The 24,670-nt window shown below is 40.8% G+C and overlaps 1 protein-coding gene across 1 annotated transcript; it reads left to right on the forward strand.

Moving 5' to 3' along the window:
* LOC123181731 (anaphase-promoting complex subunit 1) lies at positions 1-24,670 on the forward strand. The gene is made up of 37 exons (XM_044594055.1): positions 1-396; positions 1,026-1,089; positions 1,518-1,602; positions 1,696-1,967; positions 2,290-2,395; positions 2,472-2,629; positions 4,234-4,421; positions 4,491-4,560; positions 5,834-6,004; positions 9,238-9,725; positions 10,418-10,877; positions 10,951-11,280; positions 12,303-12,386; positions 12,938-13,030; positions 13,155-13,214; positions 14,042-14,140; positions 14,309-14,449; positions 14,743-14,823; positions 15,491-15,562; positions 15,929-16,000; positions 16,105-16,198; positions 16,283-16,365; positions 17,595-17,651; positions 17,743-17,820; positions 17,933-18,054; positions 18,160-18,320; positions 19,656-19,732; positions 19,805-19,918; positions 20,037-20,138; positions 20,769-20,909; positions 21,007-21,180; positions 22,151-22,214; positions 22,292-22,437; positions 22,511-22,659; positions 22,794-22,872; positions 22,965-23,063; positions 24,043-24,670. Exons 1-37 carry the CDS (start codon positions 143-145, stop codon positions 24,421-24,423), a joined length of 5,469 nt encoding a protein of 1,822 aa, XP_044449990.1. The 5' UTR covers positions 1-142; the 3' UTR covers positions 24,424-24,670.

Below are 24,670 nucleotides of genomic sequence, written 5' to 3' on the forward strand. Positions count from 1 at the left end.
TCCCCCACTAGGGTTCCTCACTTCCTCGCTCGCCGCGGCAAATAATTTGGAAGCCCCGGCGAGCGCGACGACAGAGCTCGGTTCCCCTCACCAGGCGAGACGACACCACATTTTGCCTCCCCACTCTCCTCCCTCCTCCTCGATGCCGCCGCCGGAGAGGGAGATGGCGCCGGCGATCGGGTCGCGGCAGCTCACGGTGCTGCGGGAGTTCCGCCCGCACGGGCTCGCCGCCGAGGAGGCCGACGGCGGGGGCCCCGAGGCGCGGCCGCTCCAGGACTACGACTACTTCCTCTTCGACCCCTCTGTCGCTGCCTCCCCCGCCCCCGCCCCTGAGGACGAGGCCGCCTCCTCCTCCGTCGCCGACGGCGACCACGAGCTCTTCATACGCGGCAACCGGTACGCCCCCCTCCACTCTGCGTAATCTGTTTAGAAACGTCGGGAAACCATTGTTGAACTCCACTCACTACTTTGCTACATAATCTGTTTAGGTAGTCGTAGTCCCACGGCTTTGTTTTCCATTTTCTATAATGGCTTCTTCGAGAACACCAAATCATCTTGTTTTTAAACTGACCGGGAGCTCCCGCATTCACCAAACAAGGTCATGGCACTGGTGTCGGTCTGTCTCAGGATTTGAGTTCAGGTTGGTGGGAGGTTGAAAAGTCTCCACACCAGCAGGCTAATTTCCTGTTCCCAACACCAAATCATTTTTTCACACTTGTTAATCAAGCACTAAGGGCTTGCGTGCACAGTGATGGATTTCTTCGAAAAGCGTGGCATGAACCTTGCCTATCCTAGCAAAAGACTGCTATATGTGCTTGCATCTCCTCCGTACCAAAGGGATTTCATCTGCTTGTTTCCAGTTAACTAGATGAAAACCCATCAAAAGAGCTTTCATGGAGCTCCAGTTGCATTAAATGGATGCCAAACTTACTTAAACTTGTTATACTCTAGTTGGTCTTACATTTTGTATATGTTGGATTCTTTTACAGTCAGTAAGACCTGTTTATGTCTCTCCTGTCTTGTAGGATTATATGGAGTACTGGTTCTCGAGTTCACAAAAGATACGCTTCTCCAAATACAGTCATAATGGTACATTGATTTTGTTGTCTTCCTTGTTTAACAAATTACAGTCTTCCTAGAATTTTCGCATATACTTCCTCTGTCCCAAATTATAAGACGTTTTTCGGAGGTAGTAGTTGTTTATTTCTTGCCCGAGTTAGAAATAACAAAGCTGAACTGGCAATGACTGACACTCAAAACCTCTGCTGGATGTGGTTCTCAATGCAATGTCCCCTCCAATGTACTTCACCCGTTTTTTTTTTATTACCAGCATACTTATATATTCAACTTTTCTTCTGGACCTCATTTTTTTTCCAATGAACTGTCTACTAAAGGAGATACTCATCAATTAAGTTCTATTCCACACCACTTTTAATTAATGATGGACGATGGAAATTGAATTGTAATCATGTTGCTTACAATAGGTGCTCATTTTCACATCCTAACCTGAAATGTAGGCCTGCTGGTGTCGTATGGAGGCACTCAGTGATGCCCTTCTGTGCGTTCTTCAAGTTGATACTTTATCTATATATGATGTAACTGGTGAGACTATCTTGTTTTACTATAATGCTGAATGGCATAGCACTGAACTGTTTAATACTCTCGTGCTTATAGTATAAACATTTTGTGTTGCAGGCGAGGTTGTTAGTATTCCACTGCCATATGCTGTTTCATCAATATGGTCTCTTCCATTCGGTATTCTACTTCAGAAATCTTCTGATGGAGGCCGCATGGTATCATCCTCTAGTTCACTGCTAAATGCACGGGATTTAACTCGTCCTAACAAGGAATTTGGGTTGAACTACAATGTTGCATGCCAAGCCCAAACGCCGGAGTCGGCCAATAAATCTGATGGGACCATTATTTCTTCTCATCTCATTTTGAAACATCCACTTGAAGTGCCTCAGGTATATTTATGAACTTAGTTTTCCTTATACTTAATGTACACTTGGTGGATTGTCAAGGGATTGATTTCTCTCCCTTGAGAAAAGGGATTGGTTGCTAACTACCATTATGTGAAAAATACAAGGGTGGACATAGTTACTCATGTGATAGCATTTTAGCAGGGAATCGCTGCCTATCACATCAGGGCATGCGCAGACCGTAGAAATTTGCTACCTGATCCATAGATTATTGGCTGGATGGCTTTTCATAATTGTCATCAATAAGAGTATGATCATTTTTTTACCGCCAATGCTTTTTCGTTACGTAATCATCAACCACTTTCAGGCAACATATTTTGAAGAAAGGAGCAGATTAAGTATGATGAAAGATTTTGATGAAAAGACTATATGGACTAGTGATAGAATACCTCTAATGGCATCATATCATAAAGGTAGTGTTGTAGGCTTCTTGAGCTGTACTTTTCCGTCTTTTTATGGCCGGATATGCATTTATCTTTTCTTGTGCAGGAAAATTTCAGCATTCTGTTTGGCAAGTTGATGGTGCAACTTACCAGGAAGCAATGGATGATAATGCGATGTTATCAATTCCCCGTGATATTTCCCAGCATAAGTTTGCATTTCGTAAGATATGGCAGGGAAAATGCTCCCAGTCTGCTGCTAATAAGGTTGCTCCATTCTAATTATATGTTTAAAAAATTCCATTTGTGTCATGCTTTCTATCTCTAGCACATTTTTCATCTTTGTTCTCCTTCTATTCTTTCCTGTATGCTGCTTAACCTTGCTTTGAAAAGATCTGCCTTATCAGAGCTCATAAATTACCCATTTTTCTTAAATGCTGGTGTAATTTTCAGGCATGTTATTTTATTTATTTTCTGCGTGATTAAGCAATTGAGTTATATATATCCTTTTTGGTGCTGTTAAGAGCATTGATCTAAAAGGGGTACCTGTAGGCTGTAGTGATCATTTTGGTATATACCAAATTAGTGCACATAGCGTACCTATCTTGCAACATGATTCAACGTACCAAATTGAGAAGAAGATCTGGACATGAAGTATAATATGATTGAAAACTACAGTTCTCTTTTCTTTTTTGAATGTTTATACATCCTAGTTTTGGATTAACTAATCGTAGATGTGAATTAAGTTAGGATATTACTTAATTATTTCATCTTTATCTGCTTCCTCTAGTGTTCACTATATCCTCTATCCCCTTCCTGCCATTATACGAGCTCATATGACACATGACTTAGTTCTGTTTCTGTTGAGCAAATATTTACTCAACTGTAGTTACGGTACAAATTTTCTCACACCGAAAAGGCTTTACTTTTTTTTTGCAATTAGGCATGTCAATATTATTTATTGTAGTCACTTCTATTATGTACCGTTTGACTTTATTTTATTGCATTATATGCATTATAACTATTAAGAATTTCGCTATATTTTATCAACATCGTGTTTTTAATATAGCATGTAAATGGTTCTGCTGTATTATGTTTCTGCAATTCTTGTATAGTAATTTTAACCTTTCCTTTCTTAGTGTGTAGTTATTTATGACCACTTAGATATGAATAGGCCGTCCATTTTCCTTAGTGCTTGTTGCATGCTTTATAAAATTTAATTTAAGAGAATAAGAGACATTCAAACCTGTTTAGCTGATGGTTTATCTCTGTCTCCGCAGTTTCCTTTTTCTCCTATGTTCTACTTTGTGATATTTGCATGAAGCAGCACAAAGTTTGTGGAGGAGCAACTCCACCTTGCTGCTACAATGTGTACAGCACAAGTGTTGAAGGAACAGCTTCAACGTGCTGCGCTAGATATCGCTCTAGAGGCGAATGTAGGTTGATAGGGCAGCAAGAGTTCAATCCAGAACTCCTAGGGCACAAGATCTACTCCAAGATCTTAGATAAGAACAACAAGTTCTATTATAGGTAGGGGTACATAGTCTGCCTCCAAAGTAGAGGCGAGGACCTCTATTCATAGGGCTTTGGGAAGCCTTCACATACTTCTACTTATAGCTGGAATACTCTAGAAAACATTATGTAAGTTTCACCATTCTACTCATAGCTACTCACAACTAGAAGACTCTAGAAAACAGTAGGTAGGATAGAAAAGAAAAGGAAAGAAATACCACACTAGAGTGGAAGCATCTAGAAGTAGCCAAACAGATCTGGCATGTGTTTTCTTTCTTCTCATCTAGTGTTCCTCATCATTAGTAGCAACATCTTTTGTTTTGTTATTACTTGAAATTGACTTCAGTTGTTCTTACCAGGTGTTCTTGGCAACTGATATTGATGGGATGCCAATAATTTGTTTTTTACTTCATGAACAAAAAACATTGCTTGCTGTAAGGATTCAAGCAGATGAGTCTAATGAAGAAGCATTTGGCGATATTAAATCACACATAAGTTGGAACATCCCTGCATTTGCTGCTGCACCAGTTGTCGTAACTCGCCCAAGGTAGATTTTAGTGCATGGTTTTGGATACTCAATCGACTAGTATTAATATTACTGATTTGTACCTTGCAGGGCACGGGTTGGACTCCTTCCCTTTACAGACATCCTTATTCTGACTCCTGAGAATGATCTACTTCTTTATGTATGTTTTTTTTCTATATGTATATATTTTCTGTGATCACACTGCAAGCATTGCACTTCTTTTTTTAATCACATGGATATGATTATAAAGTCAACTTTCTTCTGTTTTTATCCTCCTATCCTGAATGATGCCCAGCTGGCCTTGATTTGCATGCTAGTCTCCTGGGACCACTTGCCTGGGACCACTGATTACGAGTCGAGGGACTAGTCGAGACTAGTCGACAGACTAGTCTACGAGTCGCAACTTGAGTGTCGACTACAAATCTCGTGTAGACTACTTGGTCTAGTCGAGCAGTCGACAGACTAGTCTGGACTAGTCGAGCTATTTGAGTTGAGCGACTCAAAATTTTGAGGGGATAAGTCACCCAGCCTGGCCGGAGCTCATGCTCGGGCGGCAGCCATGGCCGTGACATGTAGGCGCGTGCGGCCCTGAGACGAGAGAGAAGGAAGAGAGATAGAGGAGAGGAGAGGAGGAGGCATGGGGTGGTCGGCGGCAGCGGCCGGGGCCGGCGGAAGGCGGCTGGAGGCGCGGGTCGCGCACGCGTTCTCCCGTGTGTGATGGTGCTGGCGGCGGCAATGGGATCGATCGGGAGCTAGGGTTCCAGTGACGGGAGCTAAGTAGGCTGGCTACTTGGGCCCAAATGGGCCAGCTAGGGGGTGTTGTGTGGTGCTGGGCTGGGCCTGGCGAGCGTTGCCTAACACTTCTGGTTTTATTGCATACTGTAATGTTTATATATAGTACATACTACTACTAGTTATTAACAATAGTTGAGTACTACAGTACCATGTCGACTAGTCCAGCACTAGTCTAGACTAGTCACGATTAGTCTATGAGTCTCAACCTCAGAATGCCTCGTTGACTCGTCGACTCGTAAACCTTGCCTGGGACTATTGATGTTATTGTTTAACATTCCGTCATTCACACACTTGACTTTTGGACCTTCCGGTCTGAGGTGAATGTTGAAATTTTACTCAGTAAGCAAGAGATTATGAAAACGATCAAGCCTCATTGCTTGGTTATCGAACATAATACCTTTTGTTGGCTTGTCTGATAAATAAAATACTTCCAGTGTAAATCTATCATGGTCATAAAGTTTAATGAAGAAGGACATTGCTAGGACTTCCACAACATCACTCTCCCTCATGTCTCTTTTCAAGATGTAATTTTAAGCATATTTATTCTTGTTAGATTGCATTGCTTTTTCAGATCTTGTCATCCAGCAGCAGTTCGTATATCAGAAGTAATTCTTACCCCTGTTATATGTGAAGTGCAGTCTGGAAAGCAGTGCCTCTGCAGCTACAGTCTTCCTACTGAATTTGGAAAGGGTGTCTTCTCAAATTATGAGCTAAATTCTGAGGTTAAAAAATTGTACTCTAGTGTGAAGATCACAAGCATAGCAGATGCTGTTGAAGGTCGTGTAAATGTAACATGCAGTAATGGCCTGGTAGGTTGTCCATGTACCCCTCCCCTCTGTATTTGAAGTCAAAATTATTCATTTGGTTTGCGCCACACATATTTGTCTAGCACTATGCTAGTTCTCCTTTTCTTTTACTATGCAATTAATATTATTTAGAAGCTTATCGATCCTTAGGTGTGTGTTGGCTATATGTTCTGCAGAGCTTTTGGATTTCTTATGTTCCTTTATTTGTTATTTCAGCATGTATTTTCAGTTTACTTAGTAAATCATTTTGGTAATCTTGCTTCTGGTAGAAGCTTGCTAGCTTCTGCACTAGATCTTTAGGTGTGATGTGCATGATATTTAGATTTCTGTATGGTTGCGCTGTATATTATACAATGGAGAAATAGTGAAATACTGATGCTATGTGTTTGGTAGTATACACGCTCCATCGCCAGTGAAGGGTGTCAGGACCCATAGGCTGAATCACATAAACCGTTCGCCAAAGCATGACATATTGCATCATGCTCGCCATGCCTATAGCACTGTGGGTGTCCTTAGCCCAAGATCTCAATTGCCGTTGCCACTTCATTTCTTGCGCCTACACTTAGGCATCATGCTGTATCGTCGATATGATTCAGACATAGCCAGCAAACTGTAGTGCAAGCCCCATCCATGGTAGATCGTGGATGCCAAGTCCCCTGAGATGGATAGATGGATTGCTGCATATCTTTCTCCAGTTGACATGACAATGCCCCCAGCTAGCCTCTGTTGATCCTTGTCAATCTGCTCGAAGTTTCTCTAGGGTGAAGACTTAGCAAGTAGCAACTGGTGGACTGGGATGGTCGAGATAGCTGATTTCAGTAGTGCAAGGCACCATACCTCAGGTGGGCAGCTTGTTCGCTATGCAGTCAACAAGCGCTTGCTGGAAGAGGACATCCAACATGCCGACATTGGAGCTCCTAGGTACTTGAGTTGGAAACCAACAATCTGGCGCTCAAAGAAGCGACTGATCTCCTCTATCTTGTCAACGTCGCAATTGGTGGGTTTAGCCAGGCTCTTGTCGAAGTTAGTGTGGAGGCCAGATGCATTGCCGAGGAGCTTCGAGATCCCTTGGGTGGAATGAGATTGTCACTCGAAGTGTGACAAAATAGGACCGTTTGTTGTGTACATATTACACTCATCGTGATGCCGTGTGTTGTGAGCTGTTGCAGCACGTTGGCTGTTGAAGTGTATATGTGGATTGCTTAGCCCTGTCCATTAATTTGAACTTTTGGTTACGTTGGCTGGTGCATGAAGCTTAACATGGTATTAGGGCAACTTCGCCCCTTCCTGTCTAGTTACATTGTAAATTTGGGTCACTAGGGTTGTAGCTAGCTTGCATGGTGAGTAATACAAAGTCAGTGGGAGCCTCTCCCACTGTCATTCACCCTTCAAAAAAAACATGGTATTAGGGCCTAAGGTCTTGAGTTCAAGTCTTGGCTTTTGCAATTTATCTAAAAATTGTGTTTCCCCCTCCGTGTCCACGTATAGGCCTCTTGAGCTATACCTCTGAGTCTATTCACGTGGTGACTTCCAGCGTCACACGTGAAAGGGGTGTTGAAGTGTATACTCCCTCCGTCCCAAAATAAGTGTCTCAACTTTGTACTAGCTCTAGTACAAATTTGTACTAAGCTCAAGACACTTATTTTGGGACGGAGGGAGTATGTAGATTGCCTTGCCCTTTCCATTAGTTTGGACTTTTGGTTGCATTAGCTAGTGCATGAAGCTTAACATGGTATCAGAGCCTAAGGTCTTGAGTTCAAGTCCTGTCTTTCATAATTTATCCAAAATTTGTTGTTGCCCCCTCTGTGTCCATGTAGTCATACCTCTGAGTCTATTCATGTGTGACTTCCCGTGTCACACGTGAAAGGGGCGTTGAAGTGTATATGTGAATTGCCTAGCCCTTTCCATCAGTTAGGACTTTTGGTTGCGTTGGCTAGTGCATGAAGCTTAACATGGAATCAGGACCTAAGGTCTTGAGTTTAAGTCCTGGATTTCGCAATTTATCCAAAAATTGTTGTTGCCCCCTTTGTGTCCATGTATAGGCCTTTTAAGCCATACCTCCGAGTCTATTTAGGTGTTGACTTCCCGCGTCACACGTGAGATGGGGTGTTAAAGTGTACATGTGGATTGCCTAGCCCTTTCCATTAGTTTGGACTTTTGGTTGCGTTGGCTAGTGCATGCAGCTTAACATTTGGAACTCATTAACCCACAGGCCGAGCAAGTCGCGACACCTTTCATGGTGTCAATGGCAAATATACATTACAAGCTGGCTGATGCTTAGAGTTTCCCAAGCTGTTGTTCCTTGCGGGGAGAAACTGCATGGTGGAGAAGCCTCTTGCGGCTTTGGCCCATACATGAGTGTTCCATGGTGCCTGGATGGAGGGCAGGGTCACGGCCAGTCATGGGCGGATGGACATGGACCCAATGGGTAGTTTGGTGCGCTGGGCACCCAACTGTGTTCTTGTACCCAGCCGTGTGGTGGTCCTCAGAGCTGGAGCTGTCACTTTCAGCCGCCTGAGCGTCATGTTGGCCAGTCTTTCCTCTGCACAGTGGTCGGCAGCTACAATCCTTGTGCTTTGGCACCTGCAAATCATCATCATCTACATCATTCGACAGAGGTTGTAGGAATGTGGTGGACCCAATTGCCGGCAAGCAATGTTCGCCTGCCATGTAAGCCTTTAACAGAGCCAGTTGTGGCAGGAGGTTACAGGCCGGGGGGGGGGGGGGGAGGTTGCTATGATGGGTGCCTGTGGGTGCTTGATTGGCGGCTGGGTCGGGGGAGTAGCTCCCTGTCAATGCTGCCTTCATACTTAATCGTTTATTAATTGGCGGCTGGGTCGGGGGAGTAGCTCCCTGTCAATGCTGCCTTCATACTTAATCGTTTATTATAATAATTAGGATTGCAGTTCTGACCCTTTAGAGGCTTTTAAGCCTACTGTCAGGGTACTCATATTTCCAGCATAAGCTGTGTCTGGCGTGGCCAATTTCTTCTTGTCTACCAGATATTTTGATTTCCAGTTTGCATTTTTGTTTTTTCTGCAGTTCATCAGCTGCTATGTGAACTGCTACAATAATATCAGTTAAGTTACTCCAACATACAAAGGGATAGCTAAAACTTAATACATGTGTTTCGATTAATTGTGATGTTCCTCTCACTGTTGTTTCTGATTTTGTATGGCTTTGTTATTACTATTCAGTTGATCTTATGGTTTATTTTACATATTTTCTTTCTGCAGATGCTCAGATGTTCATTACGCAAATATCCTACATCTTCTTTGGTTAGTGACTGCATAACTGCTATGGCAGAGGGCCTGCAGATGTGCTTTTACAGTCATTTTGTTTCTCTTCTCTGGGGTGATAATGATCCTGCTTGCCTGTGTTCGAGCTCTCATGTGGATTCAGAGTGGGAATCTTTTAGCTATGAAATATCAAAAGCTTGCACAAAATATGAACGAATTTTGCCAACTAAATCATCCACATCGTCTAGTACTGCTTGGGACTTTTTGATCGACAGCAAATACCATGCTCAGTACTGCAAAAGATCTCCAATCTCAGGCACATCATTTTTGCCCATGTCATATGGTACTAGCAGCATAGGCTTTCCTTCCTTCCTCCAAGATGAACATAGTTCAGATGCGGCATTCTATATTCGGCTTATGAGAGAAACTTTAGACACATTGCATGCCCTGTATGAGAACCTGAAGCTGAATGTATTGCGGAAACAGTAAGTCCTGTTTATCCTTTTTCTTTTCTTAAACGGGCTATTAATTAATATTACCTATCTAAATTTCAACCATGTTGATGCTTGTTTTGGTATACATATCTATTGAGACTGTAAATGTTTAGCCATATCTTTTGTTCCATGCATAATGTATTTCATTCTTATAGTCTGACAAATCAACTTCATATAGAGTACAATTATGGTTCTTTATGTTCCTTATTCTCCCTGAAGCTAATAATTTAGTCGATACAATTAGGAGGAAAAAAAGAAAAATCTTCATGTGTAGACTCCTAGATATATGGTATTAGTAGTTTATAGTATGTTGACCTGTGCGAGTTGATTCTGTAACAACAGTAATCCATGGTAGTTATTTCTGAAGTGCCCAGTTTCATATGTCAATTACTATGTAAATGAGATCAAACCATCTCTATGAGTCTGTTCTAGCCGCAGTTAAAATTGTATAAACCTCTTTCCAAATATTCTCAAAACTTAGCTACTCTCTAGTGAGTAATTTTCTAAGGTTTCTGGGCACTGGTGATGCTAATTTCCTTAGATTACTGTGTTGAGATTCGTTGTGATCTTGAATGACTTGAGACTTCTTTGCATATATGTCAGTGCTGTGTTGTTATAATGTATATTGCAGTACTCTCTACGACTCTTTTAACTTATGTTGGGTTTGTGGTTTGTCTTTGCAGGGATCTAGGATGTCTTGCCTCCTTGTTATGTAGGGTTGCTTCATCCCTGGGCGAAAGCAGCTATGTAGATTATTATTGCAGGGACTTTCCCCACAATTTGGTGGACTTCCATTCCCTAGCTTCTGCTACTGCTTTGAAAACTCCACCGTGTCTGTTTCGTTGGTTTGAAAACTGTCTGCATCATGGTTGTCATTTGTCGAATTTGGATGACATTCCTGCTCTAATGTGCAAACAGAAAGGCTCTGCTGTGAGCTGGGGTAGGAAAGTGGTTTCGTTTTATAGTTTGTTACTGGGAGCAGAAAGGCAAGGGAGTAATCTCTCATCTGGTGTATACTGTGAAGTTGCCAATGGTTCAGCGAGAAATACCGAGGAACTTGCTGTTCTGGCTATGGTTGCTGAAAAGTTTGGGCGTCAGCAATTGGACTTGCTACCGATTGGTGTATCTCTTGTTCTCCGCCATGTGTGTATGCTATCTTTGCCATTTGTTATATGCTGCTATGGGGTTTCTTTTAATATCCGGTTTCATGTTACAGGCACTGGACAAATGCCGTGAGTCTCCTCCAGATGACTGGCCTGCACCTGCTTATGTCCTTGTGGGCAGGGAAGATCTAGCTACAGCAAAGATGGGTTCAGCAAGGAAAGAAACTGGGTTTGGGAACAACGATAATTTGACATCAATTTCAGTCCCATATATGCTGCATTTGCAACCTGTAACTGTACCAACTGCATCTGACGTCCCTACATCAGAGGTTTTGAATTCTGAGGATACTGATGCTGTCTATAGATCTGTTGAGGATGGCATGGAACACATCTTCACCTCAACAACACAACTACGATATGGTCGTGATCTGCGTTTAAATGAGGTTTGTTCAGTTTTTCTGTACCAGGAGTTTGTTCTTACTATTGAGCAAATTATTTGTTTCATCATGTATTAAAATTCAAGTGTTTTTACATGTTAGCCCACCTACAGTTATTAAGATCAGATTTTACGAACTCAGTTTCACATGGTCCATTTTTGGTTTGTGACGTTGAACACATTAGAAGATGTGCACGTGCAAAAATGTAATCTTATGTGCAACATATGCAAAATACATGTCCACTGTACAAAAGGATAAGAAGTTGACTTATATGTCAAACAATGTTTATGATTTTTTTGTCTTTTTTCCCTACAGTGCAGTATGATCATATTTTTGCGCACTTGGTTGCAGATGCACAGTATACATGTTCTACACCGATGAATCTTTTGCATTTTTGTTAAATGCACAAATGTTCTGCACAGATTAGAATATGTGTTCATGCAGAAATTTGTGCACAAGCATGATCATATGTGCAATGTATAAAAAAGGAGAAAAGATGACTTGTATATTACTACAAAAGAGAATACAGTCTTGTCTTTTTTGTACAGTCAGTACAATGTGATCTTTATTTTATTTTGCACTTAACATGTTCTACATTGGGTACATCTGAACCTGAACTGAACATGGATCTGCTCATCTTTAGGGTTTTCCTTGTTACTGAACTAAAGTTAATAAAAGGCTGGTTGAACCTGTTAAAAAGGTGTGCAACATAAAAGCAGTCAGAGTTTTTATATCTGTTGTTCGGACTTACTCAACACTTGGCATGGACTGTATCAGATCTGACTGTTAAAATGTTGGGTAATTGCGAATAATATTTTTTAAATAGCCAGTATCCACCATAACTTTTTGATCCATAGGTGATTTTCGTGTCAATGATATGTCTGTTGCTTTACATTTTGTTCTATGGTTTATATATTTTCACAACAAGAACATTACCTGGCTTGTCTAAGATGCCTGCTTCAATCTTTGGTAGTGCCTTTTATATAGTCATACATCCTTTTCTTATTCTGTCATATTGTTTCTACTAGGTTAGACGTCTCTTATGCTCAGCAAGACCTGTGGCCATACAAACATCCACTAACCCTACTGCCTCTGATCAGGACCTACAACAGGTATTCTCTTTCTTGCTGTTTGCTCATGAGTCATGATTAGATAGCACACTTTTAGCCCATTGTATTCGACTAAATTAGGCTATCATAAAATCAGGATCAGATGTAGAATGTGGGCTGTGACAGTTACTCTCTTGAATAATCTTAATATTAAATGGCTTCAGGATGCTATGGATCTACCTTCCAGTATACATGTTAGCTACATGAATAATGTATTATCATATTGAACTATTGTTGGATCTACCTTCCAGTATACATGTTAGCTACATGAATAATGTATTATCATATTGAACTATTGTTCACCTAACGACGACTGCGCCACAGCTCAACTTCGAATGTTCTGAATTGTGCTCCGATTGCTGCTGCAGCTTTCTTCCATTCCCTTGATACTTCCCTATGTACACCTTTCTTTCCTTTATCACATTGTTTTTAAGTACTGTATATCACAAGAGAAAAACACAAAATCAGCCTTTTTTTATCAGGGTATATGCGTGCCTTTCTGGATATCACTGGTTATAAATGTCCTTGTTGCAATGTTCTTTCCTGTATTTCAGCAACAACTATGGAATTTTGCACAAAGGACAACAGCTTTACCATTTGGACGTGGTGCTTTTACTTTGGCTACAACTTACACTTTGTTGACAGAGGTACGAGTTCATACCAGTGTGTCATTATATCTAGGATTGTTGGTACTTGTATTTTATTCAACATTTTAGCACTCCTGGTACTCACGTTGTCCTCCTGTTATGGTACCATTTGCTTTCCCTGCAGGCTCTAGTTTTTCCAAAGATTATTTTGGCTGGTCGGTTGCCTGCACAGCAGAACGCAACAGTAATATCTCCGTTTCTTTTGCAATTTCAGTTTGTTTTGTTTCTTGTTGTAGATTTTGCTAACTGCAGTGTTAATCTCACTTCATAGCATCATACTGTGCACCATCCTATAAATAAATTCAATGCCGCTGTTAATGCCACTTACTATTAATACTGTGCTATAGTCTATAATCAACTTGTTTTGTTCCTTGAAAAGTATTGTGTTAGAGAAAGAGAAGAAATGATCACTTGTTTCTGATTCCATTAGAGCATGTTTAATAGTGTAGCCAACAGCTGGCTATATGGAGTTGTCACGTCACCTATAGCCAACCTAATAGCCAACATGTATAGTAGCTAGTTAGTAAGAAATACTACTTTATTAATGCATGGTCCACCTTACACTCACAATGTTTCTTGGAGCGTGTGCTGCAGCTGGCTGTTGATCTACAACCCGCTTCCCTTTGCTCTCCTCTTCTCTCTCATCCAACTCAGCAAAAATATAATACTTTAATCCTTACAGCCTGCTTACATCACCTTATTGTACTTGCTCTTAGCTACTGAATATATATACAGTAGTAAATGACTTTTTGGGCCAACCCTGGACTAGATGGTACAAACGTGCCAAGTTTATTATATATACGTAATACACTTCACAGTTTGAAGAGATTTAATACTTCTACCTCACCTCGTTTCATCATCAAATTTGGAATATGGATATATATATGTGTGGAATGATGAATAGCAAGTCCTACTACAGTTGGGACAAGTCACACAACCTTCTACAACATTGCTTTATCTAGCTTCCTAATTCTCACTTGTGTTTGTTCTATGTTTTACTACTTTATGTAGGTTAATCTTGACCTAAGCACCAGAAGTGTCTCAGAATTCAGTTCTTGGGCCGAGTTTCATAATGGTGTAGCTGCTGGCCTGAGGCTTGCTCCTTTTCAGGTAAACTAGCACCCACAGAGTGATTATCCAGCTGTAGCAAAAACTGCAAATTTTCTTCCTATTTGAAAAAAATACTGCACACCTTTTGCAGACCCGATCAAATATTTTTTGCTTCTTTGTTGTGTTTTCTATAGTTATGATTCAATCTTATTCTCTTGTGTTTTTCAGGAGAAAATGCTGAGAACCTGGATACAATACAATAGACCTTCTGAACCAAATTTTACTCATGCTGGTCTGCTTCTTGCATTCGGTCTGCATGAGCATCTACGAGTTTTAACAATGACTGATGCTTATCGATATCTCTCCCAGGTTTTACAGCCCATCAAGAAGATAATTAGCTTGACTCATTCTTCTTCTTTGATTGTCCAGTTCATCAAGAAGATAATTATATCTACTTATTTTTGTGTTAATGTATCCATTCCCCCCTTGAAACATGTCATACCACTTGGCACCTTCATTTTCTTGATCAGTTGTTGTTTTGAGGAAGCACTTCTATTCTTGACGTGTTAGGAGAAAACTGGTCTATGATATTATTTTCTGCCAAATTTCAAGTCTTCGTTTTTTAGGAGTATGGCATAATTTTATCTAATATCTCATTGCAGGAGCATGATATAACTACACTTGGTTTGTTACTTGGTTTGGCAACATCTCATAGGGGAACAATGCACCCTGCAATTTCGAAGGTACTAGATGCCACTTTATTGGGACTTATTATGTGCTTCTTATCTGGGTTGATGTGGGGAATTTGATGTTCATTTCTCCATCAAGAATGTGCTTGTTTGCTTGTTTGGTGTGTAGTTAGAAGGATGTTGACGGGGACACACCTAGGGACAATTTAGGCCTAGTTCTGCTCAGCTTCTAGGGGGGCTTTTGGGTGAAAAAGAGCCGAAGCCCAAAAGATCACTATTTGGACCAGTTTCTCAGGCCACCCAAGCCCACCAATTCCTTCACATTGGAAATACCCACCCTTATCCCTGTTGAAAATAAGCCCATCAATTCCTTCATTCGGTTGGTGAATTCCAATGTTAAGGGATTGTGCTTGGCTGGCCTGAGAAACTGGTCCAAATCGAGTTCATGTGGGCTTCGGCTCCTTTTCACCAAAAGCCCCCTAGAAGCTGAAAAGAACTGGGCATGGCCACCACAGCAAAGGATAGGGGAAGGAGCTCATAGCTTGGTCCTGTTGCTTTCTAAGTTATTTCGGTTGTATCGTGTTTACTTCGTTTGTCAAAAGTTCAGATCTGACCTGCTATTGTTACTGTATAGTCATTTGAATTCTGGGATAATCTGATATGCTGCTGTATCGTTAACTCGAAATGATTTACATTGATATGGTTTATGGTAACTTTTCAGATGCTCTACTTCCATGTGCCCTCTCGCCATCCATCTTCTACACCAGAGTTGGAACTACCAACACTTCTGCAGGTAACACTGATCGGTAATGCCTTCTTGTTATTCAACTTCTAGTTTAAGAATTATGTGTTAAAATGTTTGGTAATGAATATGTATGCTGATTATAACATATCTTCAGAAATTGTGTACAAGTTTGGTTGTTTATACATTATAATGAGTTTAACAGTATGGACAGACAATTTTTGTTAGTCTGGTCTTGTCGTGGTTTTGTTGCATAGAGATTCATGACAATAACTTTACTCAGTCTTTGTTGTGGTAATCCTTTTGTATTGGGCCATTTTCTAAAATGCGCTACTTGAGCTAACTTTACATGACTGCTAGCATGTGATATTACATATCCATTTGTCTTTATACTCGCACCATTTTCTATTGATCCAGTCAGCAGCAGTAATGGGAATTGGACTTCTATATGAAGGTTCAGCACATGCATTAACCATGAAGATACTTCTGGTAATTTGTCCGCATGTCCTATTAAGTACAGATTCTTTTTTTGTGTCGAGTTTCTTTTACTGTTACAGGGTCTTATATTGCCTGCGCCAATGAGTTTCCTGCAGGGTGAGATTGGCCGAAGGAGTGGTGGTGATAACGTGCTAGAAAGGGAAGGGTATGCTGTTGCTGCAGGCTCTGCATTAGGATTTGTTGCCTTAGGTGAACTGCATTTTATGACAAAAATACATGTTGTGTACCTTGAACTGGCATCCTGGCAGAAATAACAGTTTTTTCTCTCCCAAGGCCGTGGAAGTGATGCATTTGGATTCATGGACACTTTTCTGGATCGGCTTTTTGAGTACATTGGCAGTAAAGAAGTCTACCATGTAAGATTTTGTTGTAGCTCTGTACTCTTCTATATTTGGTGTTTCAAGAGCCCGTTAAAGTGCTTCTTTCTTGATGTGTCTTACTCCACAGTGATTGATGATTAATTTGTTTATGTGCATGCTCTTGTTCACAGCACATAATTGACACATGTTAATAGCTGCAAATATTTGACTTTTAAGTTTGTGATATCAGATGTTCACACATATAGGATGAAATGAGAAAGCAGGTACAAAATGGCACCTTCTGATAACCAATCGAAGTGGGTATAAGTAAACACCTTTTCACTACCAAGCCATGGCTGAATTGATTTGCTAGACCCAGTTTTCAATTGCGTCGTACAGTTGTACTGACTCAGCAAGTTCCTTCTCAAACTTGTGTTGGCAAGATCTAGTTTTCATGCTGTTTTGAGCAAGGGAAAAGCAAATGTACATGCAAGGGTGGGTGCTTAAGTTTAGGGTTTAGGTACTTGCATTTTGAAATATTCTAAAAAAATGCATCATGTGAAAACTTGTGGAGCTGCAAACTTCGTGCAAAAATATGATCAAAATTTCATGTAGAAAGAAGACTGGTTGCAGTCACACTGTTCAAAAAGTAAGTTGAACCTTTTTTGCGTTTTTCTGTGCAAGGTATATGTAGGTGCTCATATTGTAACATGATGCACATCTATGAACTTTTTAAGTTTTTTGAAGATGCACAGAGGGTAAACCGTAAACTCAAGCGCCCACGCATGTACCAAATTTAATCTCACAAAGTGAAAGGCAAAAATATTATTGTTTAGGAGTATTTGGCAGAATACTGGTACATTTAGATATCAAGTTCTTTATATAAACTACCCAGTTTGGTGATGGAAGTGGCATTGGACGCTCCAGTAGGTCTTGACTATATGGAGCCACTAAAATCTGGTCAAACCCTGTCATGTGTGGCTGTAGATCCCATTACTATTGTTTCTCCGTTATCTTTACCCTTCTTTATCACCTTGTCCAACATGCACAGAATTGTTCTTCTATACCTTTTATGGTACTAGCTTCAAACTGAAGGAAGTTGTCTGCTTATTTATTTATTAATTTAATTTAGTGTCTCTTTGGCCTAACTGAAAGCTACTTCTAAAAGATACTAGTGCCATATTTGTTAGTCAAGTTTTTTTGCTTGATCCGCGTCCTTTTCACTTCGTAAAACACTTAAATTTGGCTGATGAATTACATATACTTATAATTGTTAATATTCTCAGGAAAAATTCCTAAATGCAACAATAGCCGCTGATGATCAAAGCGGAAACACTGGACAGGTCATCTTCTATTCATTGTGTTATATACACATTCCATCGGTTATACCTGAACTGTGCATTCATTTGTACTGTTATGTTCTCGTTTGTACAGATGATGGATGGATCACAGATAAATGTTGATGTTACTGCACCTGGAGCAATAATTGCTCTAGCCCTAATATTTCTGAAGGTTTGTTTCGTAGTCATTTGGGTCCCTTAATCCCTTTTCACTCCCACAGAAACTTTTTGCATTATCTACCAACAACCTACTTGGTTTGTATTGCCATGTTCATATTTTACAGGCCGAGTCAGAAGAAATTGCTGCTAGACTCAGTATTCCCGATACTCACTTCGATTTGCAATACGTGAGACCTGATTTTGTTATGCTTCGCATTATAGCCCGGAATTTAATATTGTGGAGCAGGTAATGTTACTAATTCAATCTGAAGGCTTGATATGATTTTATGATAAATGTTAACATACTTGCAGTAAATGGTAGCACAAGCTAAATAATGATGTGGTTTTGCAGAATACAACCTTCTATAGATTGGATTGGATCTCAAATTCCTGAAACTATTAAAGTTGGTGTTTTCAGTATGAGTGAAGAGGCTATTGATTGTGATGAGTTTGATGCTGAAGCCCTTTTTCAAGCTTATGTTAATATTGTGACAGGAGCATGCATTGCAATTGGTGGGTAACCAGTGTTTGTTTTTGAATCCCTCTTTTTACCATATCCTGCTAATATTACTGTATTGATGGCTAGTTGGTTACAGTGACCTGCTTGTGCAGTAATAGCCTTGCTAGCTGGTGGTCATTGTGCCATGACTGCTTGTGTTCGAGCACATCCTGTTGGTTCAGAATGCCATTTGCTTAGCTGAACGATTGCTTGTATTCGAGCACATCCTTATGTGTTGATTATAGGTCCTTTATACCATATCCCTGCTAATATTACTGCACTGGTAGTTACAATGACTTGCTAGTCCAGTAATGCCTTGCGATGAGCCCAGGACTGCTGGTTGACCATGGCCAACATATCCTATTGGTTTAGAATGCCATTTGCTTAGGCTCAGTTTGGGGTTGCTGAATTGTGTCGTGTCCTGATTATTTTATAATTTGCTGTAGAACGTTAGCCATAGAAGTAGGCAAAAGGGGGTGAAATAAACACTAAAATTGGCAAAAGGTGGTTGGGCAAATGGTATTATCCACCGCAATGCCAAATGCAGCCTTAGTTGAATTGTTACGTATATGTTGATTATAGGCTCAATAAACCTTCCTAGTTAATGTCTTCACTATTTCTGATTGCACTACATGACTCTTCTTTCATCCCAAATGATAAGTGCCACAAGTGTGGCACGAAGCATTCCGGCCCTGACGTTTTTTACAACTAAAGTTGCCATCCTCGCGTCACTAAACTTTCCATAAAAAATGTTCAGAGTTGCCATGTGTTCGTGCCACACGTGTGGCACTTATCAGGGTCCCTTTTCATTTGGTTCAATGTATTCTGTACAAAACCCTAAATACTACCCTGAAGCTGTCCATACTATTTCTGATTGCACTACATGACTATCTTCCTAGTTAACGTCTCCACTATTTGTGATTGCACTACATGAGTAAGTCATCGTCTGCTCCTGTTCTTCCAGTGTGTTTTTTGGCCAGTGCTCCTGATGTTTCTGCTTTTCTGGCCACTGCCATACTGTCGTCGCTTGACATGATGACTCATGTGTCTGCATCCTCGCTGCCGTGGCTAGGATTTGCTCCTCCTCAACCTAGCCCAGAAGCTCTGATGGCTGTTGACTCAGAGTTCCTGTCTTATTTAGAGTCTTGGTTATGTGCCTCATGTGGTCTATATATTGGCTCTTTCACCCTTGCTGCATTATATCAAATAATACAATGATTTCATTTATAATGAATTTAAATTCACTGAAGTTGCCTGTGCATGGCTGGTTTCGTGATGTTGTTTAACCATCCGAACACCACAGTAAATATTCATATGCCTTAGCAGACTTTAGTTGTCAATGGATCCAGGTCTGAAGTATGCAGGCAGCAGAAACGGTGATGCCCAAGAACTACTCTACTCATACACTGTTCATTTTCTCAATGAGGTACATATATGCCTATTCAATCTTAATTCTCATATGGTATTCTGGTAGTATAATTAATCTTTTCTTACGTAGATTAAACACGTATCTGTTCAAACTCCAAGTATATTGCCAAAGGGATTGCTGCAATATGTCGATCGTGGAACTCTTGAGCTCTGCTTGCATCTTATTGCTCTCTCTCTATCTGTGGTAAGTGACAACTCATGTGTTGTGATTCTGTGTAGAAATGGTACATCCTCATAGTTGTTGTCTCATGCACTTTTTATGAAGGATTACAATTGGTGATTTGCATTTCTCCTTTTATAAGGTAATGGCAGGGTCTGGACAGTTACAAACTTTTCGCTTGCTGCGCTATCTTAGGGGAAGAAGTTCTGCAGAAGGACAAGTGAATTATGGACTGCAGATGGCCGTGAGTATTGTTACTAGTTGTCATGAACTATATTTTCTTTGAAATGCTGGCCGGAAGACCACGAGCTGACATTTTACTTTATTACGTATTTGACAAGTCTAAAGGGGCAACCTGCTGGCCTTTGCCTAGTTCGCAGGAAGTGGCATGGGCCAGGATTCACTCTGGTTCTGGGATCCTAAATTTCACTCTGACTCTAAAGTAGTGAATTTTGGTTGCGTTTCATGTCAAAAAGATAACTTGCTGATGGTACATTCGTATGAGAAATGCGCTGAATACTGCTACCTGTTAAAACTGTACACTAAAGAAAATGATGCATAATGATTTGGAAAACAAATGTCCAAATTTAATGTCGTAATTTTGTTATTTTTTCTGAAGACAAAAATTTCATTCGATTGTGTTGATTCTGGTCAAGGTTTTTGGTAGAGGTTACCACAGCTGGTTGGATAATGCTCAAGTTTGCAAACTACATGGATATATCATATGGTTAGCATATTATCATTTTTAACAAACAAATAAGAAATTCTGCTTATCACCGAGAAATTTCATGTCCATTTTCATATGATAATAGCTTGGTTTCTGAGGACATCGGTAAATCCATCAGATGATTTACTTGGTTTTTCTGGGATGTAGGTAAGCTTGGCTATAGGGTTCTTATTCCTTGGGGGTGGCACACATTCATTTTCAACTTCAAACAGTGCAATTGCTGCACTGTTGATCACACTTTACCCACGTTTGCCTACTGGACCAAATGACAATCGCTGCCATCTCCAGGTATTTTCTCTTTTACTTTCTGAGTTCTGGGCTTGTCGCGGTATGGTTTCTTCTCTTGTGGCAAACAAGTTAAAGTTCTTTTTATGGCGCTGTATAGGCCTTCAGACACCTGTATGTTATAGCTACAGAGCCTCGACGGGTTCAAACAGTAGATGTTGATACAGGACTTCCGGTGTATTGCCCACTTGAAGTGACAGTCGCTGAAACAGAGTATTATGATGAGACTAATTACTGCGACGTGACACCGTGTCTTCTGCCAGAACGCTCAGTGGTATGTATCTTTGAATCCAATAATAAATGTTCTTGGACTGATATGCTGAATAAGAAATATCTCTTTCACACAAGCAAAAATATGTTTAACATACCACATGCTGTAATATGTAATAACTAATAAGTTGGAGCCAACCTACTGGTCTGTCAAGCAACTAAATGCATGCGAGGCAATCGTAAATAACATTCTATTCCTGGTATAGCTAGGCAGTAGATATTTGTTACTTCACACTGTCTTAGTACTTTCAAGACGATTATTACTGTTCATAGGTAAAAGTGCTTCAATATTTGGATGGTCACTCCTGCCCTCTTTCTGGTCCTATGAGCGTAGGTACCATATGTACACCGCAAGCTGCACTTCATTCTGCCCAATCTTCCAACTAAAGTAGTGTATCATGGTTAGATTTATTCTTCCTTCTCTGAGTAGTTTCGTAGGATAAAAAGTTAAACCAGATCTCGTAGTGAGAACTTAACTAGTAGTTAGGCAGCAACTTATTTTTAGTCTTTTTCTTCAAAATATTGATCTTGACCATTTGATAAATTGTGATACTTTGCCAAGAGCATCTTCCCCCAACTCATGATCCCCTTGTTTGCATGTCACATTGATCTAATAGTGGTTCCCACTCCATATGTAGTGATGCCCGAATTCGCTGCTCTTCATTGCACTCATTTGCTGTCAATATGTCCAGTAAAAAAGGAGCTATAAATGCTAGTAATAGTGCGAATACCTCAAATATTGGGTGCACATCCCTGCTATGTTGTAAACCTGCTTGGATCTGCACACATGAGAAAGGACATTTTATTGTCACACAGACTTCCATAATCAGCTTTGGATTATTTGGGAGATACAGACACAGCTTATTAAAATTGTGGGTTCTACTGTTTAACAGAACCCCTTTTAGTTTATTCTTCATTAGGAACACAATCGATATGATCATGAATTGCATTCTAAATGGCTAACTATGTTGCAGCTGAAGAACGTCCGAGTTTGTGGGCCTCGATATTGGCCTCAGCTGATAAAAATTACACCGGAAGGTACAAACTTGTTCTGAATAATTCACAGTTTTGAGAAAATATCTGTATGATATTTTTATTTCATGCCACTTAAATAGACAAGCCATGGTGGAGATCTGGAGACAAGACTGATCCTGATCCATTCAATGGCGGAGTTCTATATATAAAACGAAAAGTTGGATCGTGCTCCTACTCAGATGATCCAATTGGATGCCAATCTTTACTTTCACGGGCAATGCATGAGGTTAATGTTTTGTTACACTTCTGACATGTTTCAGATCAAGTATATATTGCCATGTAATTCGATTGATTTTCAGGTTTGTGATACTCCATCTACAAGCTGCAGTACTCAACTAAACCGTGCAAGTCATAGTTCATTTAGAGTTGATCAGCTAGTAAGCACATTCTCTGCCAATCCAAGCTTGATAGCTTTTGCAAAACTCTGTTGCGAATCATGGAAGGACAGGCAAGTGCTATATTCTGTTTGATGTTTTTCTTGTTTATTTATACATGCAGTGAATAACACATAGCTTGTTCTGTATACATTCAACTTGGCCGGTTTGTCTTTGTTCTATTTTGTTATGTAACTTCCCTTTGCAGATCTAATGGCAATTTTCAAGATTTTTGCTCTCAAGTGCTGTATGAATGTATGAGCAAAGATAGGCCATCACTTTTACAGGTTTCTTACAGTAACATGTCTCCAGTTTTGTTGACTCTTTTTATGCTTTATCGTCTCCTGTGTATTTAGTCATTATTATATTTCATTTTCAGGTCTATATCAGTTTTTACACAATAGTTGAGTCGATGTGGGAGCATCTGAAGATCGGGCAATTTCCTTTCTACGACTCTCTTTTCCCTTCCAGCTTGAAGGTTTGTACTTAGTGTTCTGTATATGACTTGTTCCTCTTTGTTACCAGGTTAGGCTGGTTATTTTTGGGGTTCTGAAAACTATTCCAAGATTATGTCCAGCCACCGTAAGAGAAACTGGCTTTACATGTTCTGTTATGTTATTTTTTTTTTACAATGGTGGGGGTGGTGGTAGGCCATCAGTGTGAGGTTGCCTTTGCTACAAGCAGACGAATTGCAACCACAACACTAGCCATACCCCTAAGCAACGCCTGGAGGCCGTATGCTCCTGCTGTGTCTCTCTCTGTTGAAGATGGCAGTGTTTCGCTGCTTTCAGAGCATCGAGGATACGCCCTTCAGTGACGCCGGGGTTGGGTCAACGGCCGGTCTCAAACTGTTAAGTGGTCATGCCGTTGATTGGATCCAAGAAAGCACCTCACGCCATGGTTGCTCGTGAGAAGGGACAGTACACCAGAAGATGTCCTGTGGTTTCGATGGTTTGGTTGCAAAGGACACATGCGGAGGCATGCTGCAGAATGTTTGGCCTTTCAACATCTGTCCTGGCAATGCCAGCCATATGAAAAAACTTCACATAGAGTGGTTGCCCAGGTTTTCCGCATCAATTTCCAGGAGGCGGACCAAATTGCCCCCTGGAGTATTGACCGACTGTGCTTTATTTCCAGGCACTGCCTGGATGACCAGTTAATTTCCATCTTCGTGGCATGTGAGACAAAGACATATTCCTCCTTTTCATCGTAATTGCACATGTCAATATGTTATAGAGATCCCTGTGTAGGCCAGAATTGCCACGAGCTTGCTGGCTAGGATTTGTAAACTTGGTCCCTATTGGCTTGTGGCACTGTACTGGTAACTGGCGAATTTACCAGATGCTATAGCTATTAGTTTCGCATCATCGTTATTTCTGGTTTCTGCTGATTGCCTGTACCTATTACTCGGAATTTTCTGGTAACAGTATATCATGTTTTTCCTTTCGAATACGCAGGTTGCCTTGGCCTACAGTGGGGCACTAGTTGATGGCAGAATTTCAAGTGGAGGCATAATACAGGCCACCTTCTTGGAATCCCTCGTAAAGTGTGTGGATAACATCTTTGCGGAATTGCCGAACCTCAAGGCCAACTTTGTCCGTTACTTGGGCACAGGCAAATGGCCGGATGCTCAGAGCGACGCGGTGCTCCTCTCTTGGTATCTCCAGTGGTACAGCATCCCACCTCCCCTTGTTGTGGCATCCACAGTTGAAAAGATAAAGCGCAGAGCTCCCACGGGTGTGTCCATGCTCCCACTGCTTCGTCTCCTGCTGCCAACCACACATCTTGTGGGGTTGATGGAGATTGAGAAGCTTCAGATGATGCCCATGAGGTCCTAGAACGTAGCACTGGAAATGCAAAGGAATACCAAGGCCTGCGTCGATTGTAAGGTTGCTCTAATGTTGTTATTCGATGCACTGCATGTAATTTTGGAAAGCCTTTGGCGGTAGAGGAAAAAACATAAGGAATTGTTCTAATTTGGTACCCCCCTCCCCACCCAGCATTTGTCATTCGATAGCTGTAATATTTCAAACACGAAGAAAACTTTGGTCTTCAAGAAAAAGAAAAGCAGTGTTTTGATCGAAA

Source organism: Triticum aestivum, chromosome 1D (genome assembly GCF_018294505.1).
Source record: "Triticum aestivum cultivar Chinese Spring chromosome 1D, IWGSC CS RefSeq v2.1, whole genome shotgun sequence".
NCBI lineage: Eukaryota > Viridiplantae > Streptophyta > Magnoliopsida > Poales > Poaceae > Triticum > Triticum aestivum.